Below are 10,481 nucleotides of genomic sequence, written 5' to 3'. Positions count from 1 at the left end.
TTTAATGACGAAAAACTTTTTAATCCCTAATTGATGCTGTTTATGATCGAAAAAAAATAACACTGCATTATTTAATGACGATGCTGTTTTTGTTTTTCTTTAAATGCAATATATTTAAAAACAAAAATAGTACATACACATTAAATATTAATCACTAAATTAGTCATTACACACACATACGTACACATATATATTATTTTAGTTATTTTAAATATATATTTTATATTTTAATATATATTTTATATGAATGACTAATTTAATAGTTAATTTTGTATGTACATCTAATATAACAAATTTAAAAATTAATGTATGTATTAATGTATAAATTATATTCATGTAATTTATTAATTGGTAAATGTATTAGAAAATTCAAAACAATAGTTATGAATGATGTAATTGTAAATTTTTTGTTAGCCAATTATTTTTTTGTTTTCGTACAATTTCTAGTTAAACATTATATTTAATTTTATATAATTTTATAAGGCCTTAATTGGATTGGTTCTCTATAAATTACATAGAATCTCTAAATTTCAGTTTTCTTCCGTCTTTTGTTCACCATAAATCAAAGAACGTAATATAGAAAATATACTTATTTCTTTTTTTTGTTATATTTCATTTTAATCTGTCCATGATTGTATCCTAACCTTGGAGACTCCATTGAAAATGCTCATTATAACATTAGTAAAAATGGTTAAATTTTGTATTTTTACATAAAATAAATAAATAAATAATCTATGTGTTTAGGACACATGTTACTTAAATACTAATTATTTTACTATTTAGTAATACTATAAAGATTAAAAAAAAGCTAGAACTTGTTACAATAATTAATAAATAATTAATAAATATAAAATAAGATAAATCTTAACTATTTTTTACTAATTTTTTTGTTATCAAATATTTTCGTTTACTACTTTTATTTTCTCTCATTAGTTATGACTGAAAAAAGATAATGCTACATTATTTAATGACAAAAAACTTTTTTAATTACTAATAAATGCTGTTTTTGTTTTTCTTTAAATGCATTATATATTTTTTTTGGTGACTTGAATGCATTATATTTAAAAACAAAAATAGTATATACATATTAAATATTAGCCACCAAATTAGTATATTAGTCACTAAATTAGTCAACACATATATTATTTTAGTTATTTTAAATGTATATTTTTTATTTTAATATACATTTTATACGAATAATTAATTTAGAGGTTAATTTTTTATGTAGACCTATAGCAAATTTATAAATTATATTCATGTAATTTATTAATTGGTAAATGTAATAGAAAATTCAAAATGATAGTTATGAATGACTAAAGGTTGTAATTGTAAATTTTTTTATTGATCAATTATTTTTTTCGTTCAATTTCTAGTTGAACAGTATATTCAATTTTATAGAATTTTATAAGGTCTTGACTGGCCTGGTTTTCTGTAAATTACATAGAATCTAAATTTCAGTCTTTTTCAATTTTTTGTTCCCCACAAATAAAAGAGAATGACATAGGAGGTATACTTATTTCTTTTTCTTGTCATATTTCATTTTAGTCCGTCCATGATTGTATCCTAATCTTGGAGACTCGAGCTCTACAATTTTATTTTTATATTCTAACAAATTTGTTTTTTTCATTTCGTGAAGAAATTGATTATACATAAATACGGTTAAATCATATTGTTCGAAATTTTTTTTTAAGTCAAATATTTCATCCATTCTTAAATATATATTTATCATAAGGTATTATTTATACATGTCTCTAAATTTAGCCAACTATTAAAAATTTCACACCCATTCACAAGATTGGATCAAGTTGGATCGGCTTAAATTGTCATCTCTATTACTAGAATTTGTTATAATAATTAATAAATAATTATTAAATATTAAATAAGATAAATTTTAATATTTTTTATTAATTTTTTTGTTATCAAATATTTTCGTTTACTACATTTCTTTTCTCTCATCAATTATGACCGGGAAAAGATAATGTTACATTATTTAATGACAAAAACTTTTTTAATTCCTAATAAATGCTGTTTTTATTTTTCTTTGGAAGCATTGTATTTAAAAACAAAAATAGTATATACACATTAAATATTAGTCAACACGCGCGCGCACGCGCACATACACACATCTAAATTTGAGTCTTCTTCAGTCATTCAGTCTTCTTCCGTCTTTTGTCTAAATTTCAGTCTTCTTCCATCTTTTGTTCATCACAAATCAAAGAGAGTGACATAGGAGGTACGCTTATTTCTTTTCCTTGTCATATTTCATTTTAGTCTGTCTATGATTGTATCCTAACTTTGTAGACTTGAGATCTACAATTTTATCTTTATCTTTTAACAAATTTGTTGTTTTCGTTTCGTGAAGAAATTGATTATACATAAATACGGTTAAATCATATTGTTCGAAACTTTTTTTCAAGTCAAATGTTTCATCCATTCTTGAATATATGTTTATTTTGAATTTTACAAGAATTAAAAAAAAAAGATAGTTGCTTTGGCACCATTTTAAAATTAGAGGGTACATTATCTTCTCATCATATATATTGTTGCATAATAGATCTTAGTTGTAATTTAAGAAAAAGTAATTTACCTCTGATTTCTGAATGATACTAAGTATACTTACCTTAAAAAATTTGTTGAAATGTGTTAAAAAGTAGGTCAAAATTATCTTTAATAACAATAATTACTCTTCTTTATTATTTTAGTTGTATTCTCTTTCATCCATTAATTAATTTTGGGGAATCATTGAAGAAGAGATCATAGTATTGAGAATATTCAATTCCATTGATTTGTAGAGAGAAAAAATTTCTAAAAAATAACACTTATTTGAGAAGAAAAGAAGTGCGTAAGGTCTTGGGTCAAATATGATCATAGAAAAAATTTTCAGTTTCTCTGGCTTGTTAATTCGTGTTTTTAAAAAGTGAGTATCTATCTTTAATTTTGTTAGATTTTCAATCCTATGTTTTGATTATGGCCTAGTTCATTAAACGACATGGAAATTGGCTAATCTACGACTAGTAAGATTCAAAAATCCATGTGACATTAAGAATGAAGCATTTTGTTATTACAAGAAGAACAATTCATTTAATTTATGAAGATGTTCTTAGCCTATACGCAGTTATATATATAGTTCAATCAATTTAAAATGCTTTTTTTTTTCATATAATTTCTTTAACAATCTCATGCATTTGACAATTGACATATATTAATTAAGGTTTTAATGATTATTCATGCAGGAAAAATTTTGAAAAATGAAAAAAAAGTGTGTGAAATCCAATAACAACGATGCTAGAAACATCAATGATGTTTTATACTACGAGTTGTTGGTGAATATTTTCATGTTCCTTAATGTTGTAGAGCTTGCAACAGTATCAAGAGTGTGTAAAATTTGGCGTGAAGCTCGTAGTGATCCTAAACTTTGGCATAAGCTTGACCTTAGTATACTTTGCAATAAGCCTTTTAACATACCCAGAATGCTAGGATCTTGGAAAGATTCAAGTGAAAGACTGACTAAAGTCTTGAGGGGAATCTTAACTCTGAGCGAAGTAAGGCACATTCGTTGTTTTGTGTTCAATTACTATGCTTACTTAAAGGACGAACACTTGCTCCTTGTTGCTGAAAGGTAACACTACTTTCAATTATTCTTTGTGCTCGGATTGCATAATCATATATGCTATATTATATACATAAAGTGTATGTATGTCTAAAAAATTATGATTGGTGACTGGTTTGAGGCTTTGAGCACTTCATTTGTGTGGTTTGATAGGTAATACTATTGAAGCAGAATTTTTTAAGATATTTTTTTCGAGTAGAGTATCGTTTTGTACTCAATGTTTTTTTCTAACGTTTAAATTGTTCTATTCAAGTTCCTATCATTTTAAAATTGTCTCAACGTTGTCTGTCATTAATAAGTTGTTAACAAAATTGACGACGGGACGAAATTGAGACAATTTTATATTAAGATAACTTCAAGTTAAGTTGTAGAATATAAAGTTGTAGCATGAGGATACAAAAGCTATGGCAAAACTTTTTATTCTTCAAGTTAGTAAATCTAGATAATAAGGTGTATCTACTAAAGTTTTTGACGCTCACATTAGTAATAATCTAAAATGAAAAGACATAAGAATTAGAAATAAATTAAACATCTTAAACAAGTGTTAAATTATTTATTTATAGTTTATAAAAAAAATAAAAACAAATTGAATAAATTCATATAAGATTTTACGTGAATATAACCATTATTTATTAACTTTCTCATTATTATTATTACTGAGGTAGAGTTTCTCATGTATCATATTTTCTGGCAGGACTCCAAATCTGAAAATGTTAGTTCTACCTGCCATATGCAACTTATCAAAAGAAGCAATTGAACATGCAATTAGTTTATGGGTAGGGCTTGAATCCATCACAATTACCCGCATGATCAATCATAAGGACATTTTTCCTGCAATTGGCAAATACTGCAAAGGAATTACCGGTCTGAAATTCACTATTGGCTTTGAAATGGATCATGCTAGAGCCTTGATTGAACACACTCCAAATCTCAAGTTCTTGAGCCTTCAATCCATAATAGTGAGCTTTAGAGCATTGCGCTGTGTGCTTGAGAACTTGAAGCATTTGGAGATTGTGAACATCTGCCATAGTCTCATCATAGACAAGCCTGACACATCAAACCGGGTTGTTTTGTACACTTCTCACCAATTGCAACATCATCAATGGCCGCTCCTCCACCGTTTGAGAAAGATTCTGACTTGTCAAAGTAATAACGGGTGTGCCATATGCAAGAATAGGATGGCGGGTCAAAATTATTTGACGAAGAAGGCATTATATGAAATCGTGAATAAATTATATGATCATGAATAAAGAAGCTTGAAATAAATGTGGTTGTTTGAACATACAACATTTGAATTACTTTCATGGAAGTAGCTATTATGAATGACTGTTATTCTTGTTTTGCCATAAATATATATGAGTATCTATGTTGGATAATTTATATTCCTATATGCAAAATTAGCTGTTATTCGGGGAAATGAAATAGTCTTGCTAATATCTAAGAATGGCAATGGGAAGAAGTGAACACATATTCCAATACCATACATGTTCCGAATATTAACTATCTATTCCATTACTCTTTCTATTATTTGCAAATATTTTATTTATTGTCTCAAATCTATAATCGTCGTCAGTGCTTTATAAATCCATATATATTCATATTTATACTCATATTCATACTCGTCCAATCTTAAACGTGATACATTTTGTCTTTGTTTTTATGACATTTCTCTTATGGTCCTACCTAAAATATAATCTATGTCCTAAAAAAAATATAAAGTACTAAAATATCATGTAAGTTACAAATATAATAATTAAAATTAGGAAAAGTATAGGTAACAAACAAAATTTTTGAATAATGTGTAAACAATGTGAATTAATAGGATTAAAAGAGTAAATTTAATTAGTAACATTAAATTAGGGTGTAGTGTATTTTTATTTGATTGGTGGTTGTTCATATTGTTCAAAATTTTCATTGTTCCCCTAGCACTCTCCTTAAAATTATCAAACTAAATTACAAATTCTATTTAAGCAATCTTAAAAAAAATTTAAATTCACCAAACTGAATTTATCAAATTCAATAATCTGTCTCATTAAAATTTATGTTTTGGAAGTGTGGGACGACCACTACTCAAACTCACTCTATACCGAAACAATTATCATTAGGTACCCATATCTGCCCTTAAATTTAGTCAACTATTGAAACACTATAAAAAAATTACTGAAATAGCAACCGATTTTAGTGACCAACAAAATCAGTTGCTAATAGTGACCAATTATTTTTTTATATAAAAAAAAAGTTGGTCGCTAATTTCTAATTTAGAAACCGATTTAGCGACTGCCACAAAAATCATTCTAGTTAGAAGCTAAATTAGGAATTAGCAAGCGAACTTAGTGACCAACATTTTTTGGTAATAAAAAACTATATCAGTCACAAAATCGATAGCTAATTTTATCATTAGCAACCGATTTAGATACTAACATAAAAAATAGCTGAAAATTTGTTAGTTGCTAAATTGATCGCTAAGGTGTTGATCTCTAAATCGATCGCTAATAATAAAAATTAGTGACCAATTCAACGACTAACAAAAAACTAAGGTGATAAAGTAGTAGATCACAAAAAACTAGGCTAAAAATTGTTGGTCACTAAATCGGTTACTAAGGAGTTGGTTTCTAAATCCGCCACTGATGATAAAATTAACTACTAATTCAACGACTAATTAAAATATAAGGGGATAAAGCAGTTGGTCGCTAAAATCAATTGCTAATTTTATCTCCAGCGACCGATTTGGCAACCAACATAAAAAACATGCTGAAAAATTATTGGTCTCAAAATTGGTTGCTAATTTATTAGCACCTACACTAAGAAAAATTTTAAGTATCGTTAGATTTACCGTTGGATTCATCAAATAAATTCGCGAGTAATCAGTTTACCGTCGTCCCAGGGTTGACGGTATAAACGGCTTGTTACCAGCGGATTTTCCATCGGTGTTTTCAATGCATTTGTCGAGACTGAGTTGACAATTATCCGATGGTAGTATTTTTTATTTTATTTTTATTTTTTTGGACACTAATAAACCACAATTAGTAGTCGAATTAAGTTAACAAAATTATTAGCAGAAATATAAAATTATCAAAAATTAACAAATTATTTTGTTAAAAATAAATGATCTGAAATACAAATTAATGTCACAAAAGTAGAGTATAATGAAGTAGACAAAGAAAAAAAAATAAAACCCCAACCCCTATAAACCCCGGTAATCGTCATTGTCGTCGTCGTGGCTCCCCTGCTAAGGCGTGAAGAAGGTGCTGATGTGGGTGCCCCACCAGCAGCGTTGCCTTTGGAATCAGCAGCGCCGCTGCCTCCAGCGCGTATCTACTAGTTGTACTCCTTCATTTGCTGTCGCAATTGATTGAGCTACTTCAGCTTCTCCGTCAAGTCCGAGCTGATTGCAACGGCTCCTCCCACGCATGCAAGAAGATCGTTGTACCTCTGCTCAGACTACTCCGCTTACTGGTGAAGCTTCTGTGTCAGCTTCTGCTCCTCCTCCCTCAAGTCAACAACCTCCTAGGGATCGACAAGGCTGGTGGCAGAGGCAGAGGAAGCCGCCAACGCAGAGGAGTGGAGACCACTAATGAAGAACGACTCCAACTCGAAGCGACGATTCTTGTGGGGGCTCAAAGGTGGTGTTGCGCCGAATTCGATCCCTATCTACCATTGAGGTCTCGAAGCCGGCTTTGTCATTCCCATCAGGCAGCTGAGATTGCTGGGTCTCGGCCTCCAATCGCTGCGTCTAATCCTTCTGTGTGTCAAAGCACCAAAGCTTACAAATGAGTAACAAGAAGATGAAAAATATCCAATAATAAAGCTGATGTTTGAAGCATATTTCTCTCTCTGAAAACTTCCAATCAAAATCTCCACCGTTTAGAATGAAGAACAAGATGAGATAAAGCTACAGTTCAAATTTCAGGCCGATCCAACAATGAGAGAATGAGAATCTGCTGTTTGAAATCTGTTACTTTGCACAAAAATGGAAATTCTGTTTTTTCCTCTTCTCTATCACTTTGTGGTAGGGATGACAAAACTCTCCGAAGCACGGGAACTGCCCCAAATGGGGATCCGAAGACGGAGAATTTTCTCCGTTGGAATGGGGCCAAAATCTCTCCGAGGCTGACATGGAGACCCGAGCGGGGATCCCCGCCCCATTTTCGATAATCTCCGAATTATTAAATTTACTTAAATACCCTTAATAATTTATTCTAATATAAATGTTTTAGTCATTTCACATACCATATATATATATATATATATATTGAAAAATCTAACCCTAATTTTAAAAGTGTCTTCCCTTCTCTCGATAACACTAATATTGTGTCGTCCCACTTCCTAGTAACCCCAGAAGGCCAAAACTCGCAAATCCAAATCTCCTATAGCATCACAATCATACCCATTGCCATTCCTACTCAGTGCTCATAGTGTCGTCACCTCCTTGCCGCCTCATTGTCTCTGATCGCGGCGTCCTTTCCCTCTTCAACATTACGTGACTGTGTCCTTGTATGTTGTTATAATATTTTTTTATTTTTTATTACAACTTTCATATAAATGATCAATATAGGAAGATAGGGAATGGGACCCCACGGAGAATAAAAATTCGCGAAAAATAGAGATTGGGGACAATATTCCCCCATGATGAGGATTGGAGCGGGGATGAGAAGCAAATCTAGGGGTGCAGACGGGGAGCGGAAAGGTATCTCCCACCCTCACTCTGTCCCGTTGCTATTCCTATTTTGTGGCTGCTCTCTTTCACTCTCAAATGCCCCAAAAATTCTAATTAGGGTAATAATGCAAATATACAAGAAGACACTCAAAAAATTAAATTTGAGCCTCACAAAAAAGAAAAAAATCTAACAAATTAAAAGCTAATGATCTTACTACTTTTGTTTTCTCTCATCAGTTATGACCGGAAAAAGATAATGTTACATTATTTAATGACGAAACAAATTAAATTAGTTTTTTAATTCCTAATAAATGCTGTTTTTGTTTTTTGTTGAATGCATTATATTTAAAAACAAAAATGGTATATGCACATTTAATATTAGTTACCAAATTAGCCTTTATTTTTATTATTTTATTTATTTTAAATATGTATTTTATATTTTAATATATATTTTATATGAATGATTGATTTAATGGTTAATTTTTTATGTACACCTAATATAACTAATTTATTAATGGGTAAACGTATTAGAAAATTCAAAATGATAGTTATGAATGACTAAAGGTTGTAATTGTAAATTTTTCTGTTGATCAATTATTTTTTTTCATACAATTTCTAGTTGAACAGTATATTAAATTTTATAGAATTTTATAAGGTCTTGACTGGTTCTTTATAAATTACATAGAGTCTAAATTTCAATCTTTTTCAATCTTTTATTCACCACAAATCAAAGAGAGTGACATAGGAGGTACGCTTATTTCTTTTTCTTGTCGTATTTCATTCCATGATTGTATCCCTAACCTTGGAGACTCGAGCTCTACAATTTTATCTATATCTTTTAACAAATTTATTTTTTCATTTCGTAAAGAAATTGATTATACATAAATACGGTTAAATCATATTGTTCGAAACTTTTGTTCAAGTCAAATGTTTCATCCATTCTTAAATATATGTTTATGTTTATTTTGAATTTTACACGAATTATAAAAAAGACAATTATTTTGCCACCATTTCAAAATTAGAGGGTATGTTATTTTCTCATCATATGTATTGTTGCATAATAGATCTATTTTGCACATTTTTTTAATGGTTTTCATTTTTTTCAAAAGCTCAACGTAATAATAAGAGACATATGAATAGTTATATATGCAACATATCTTTAGTCACCAAAAAAATGTCTAACACATCTTTTGTGCAAAAGTATCTTTTTGAATTTGTGTGACATTTTTTTTTAAATTTCTTACCTCTTTTTAGATTTGTGTGAATTTTTTCTGAATTTTTTGTATAGATTTTTTTTTATTTCTTTTATACTGAATTTTTATTTAGGTTTGATAAAAAATAAACTCTAGAGCTTTCAATCATAGAAGTTTTGATATTATGTCATGAAATCAATTTTTTTTAAGTTTAAATTATTAGAAAAAAATATATAAATAATTATATCTCTAACATTTAAAATCAAGTTAAGTTGGTCAAGCGGTTAGCTCACTAGTCCACTTAAACAAGTGTTAGGAAATTAGTCCTTGGCAAACCAAAAAAAATATCTCCAACATTTAATACATGAAATAATTTTTTTTAACTTATTATTTAGGTTGTTCAAAAAAAGTGTATATAAGAAAAAATAATTTACCTTTGATTTCTGAATGATACTAAGTACTTGCCTTAAAAAGTTTGTTAAAATGTGTTAAAAAATAGGTCAAAATGATCTTAATAACAATAATTACTCTTTTTAATTATTTTAGTTGTATTCTCTTTCATCCATTAATTTTGGGGTATGATTGAAGAAGAAATTATAGTATTAATAATATTCAATTCCATTAATTTGGGCAGAAAAAAAATACTAAAAAATGAACAGTTATTTGAGAAGAAAAAAGGAGTGCATAATATAAGGTCTTGAGTCAAATATGATCATAGAAAAAATCTTCAGTTTCTCTATCTTGTTAATTCGTGTTTTTAAAATTTGGGTATCTATACGATATGAAAATTGACTGATCTAAGACCGGTAAGATTCAAAAATTTATGTGACATTAAGAATGAAACGTTTTGTTATTACAAGAAGAATATTTCATTTATGAGGTTGTTCTTAGCATACGCAGTTATATATATAGTTCAATCAATTTAAAATGCTTTATTTCCATAAAATTTCTTTTACAATCTCATGCATTTGACATACATTAATTAAGGTTTTAATGATTCGTGCAGAAAAACTTTTGAACA

At 28.7% G+C, this 10,481-nt stretch overlaps 1 protein-coding gene across 1 annotated transcript; it reads left to right on the top strand.

Annotated features, from left to right (window-relative positions):
- LOC110270770 (F-box/LRR-repeat protein At3g48880-like) lies at nucleotides 2,143-5,089 on the top strand. Its single transcript, XM_021120220.1, has 3 exons — nucleotides 2,143-2,233; nucleotides 3,234-3,619; nucleotides 4,305-5,089. The coding sequence occupies exons 2-3, from the start codon at nucleotides 3,249-3,251 to the stop codon at nucleotides 4,858-4,860; spliced, it is 927 nt and encodes a 308-aa protein (XP_020975879.1). The 5' UTR covers nucleotides 2,143-2,233; nucleotides 3,234-3,248; the 3' UTR covers nucleotides 4,861-5,089.

Source organism: Arachis ipaensis, chromosome B04 (assembly GCF_000816755.2).
Source record: "Arachis ipaensis cultivar K30076 chromosome B04, Araip1.1, whole genome shotgun sequence".
Lineage (NCBI taxonomy): Eukaryota > Viridiplantae > Streptophyta > Magnoliopsida > Fabales > Fabaceae > Arachis > Arachis ipaensis.
The sequence above is the reverse complement of the archived record's forward strand: the minus strand, read 5'-3'. Positions and strand labels throughout refer to the sequence as shown.

Coding starts and splice junctions, on each gene's coding strand:
- LOC110270770 (XM_021120220.1), top strand. CDS start 3,249: ATGAAAAAAAAGTGTGTGAAATCCAATAACAACGATGCTAGAAACATC. Junction 3,620..4,304: donor TTGCTCCTTGTTGCTGAAAG/GTAACACTACTT, acceptor ATTTTCTGGCAG/GACTCCAAATCTGAAAATGT.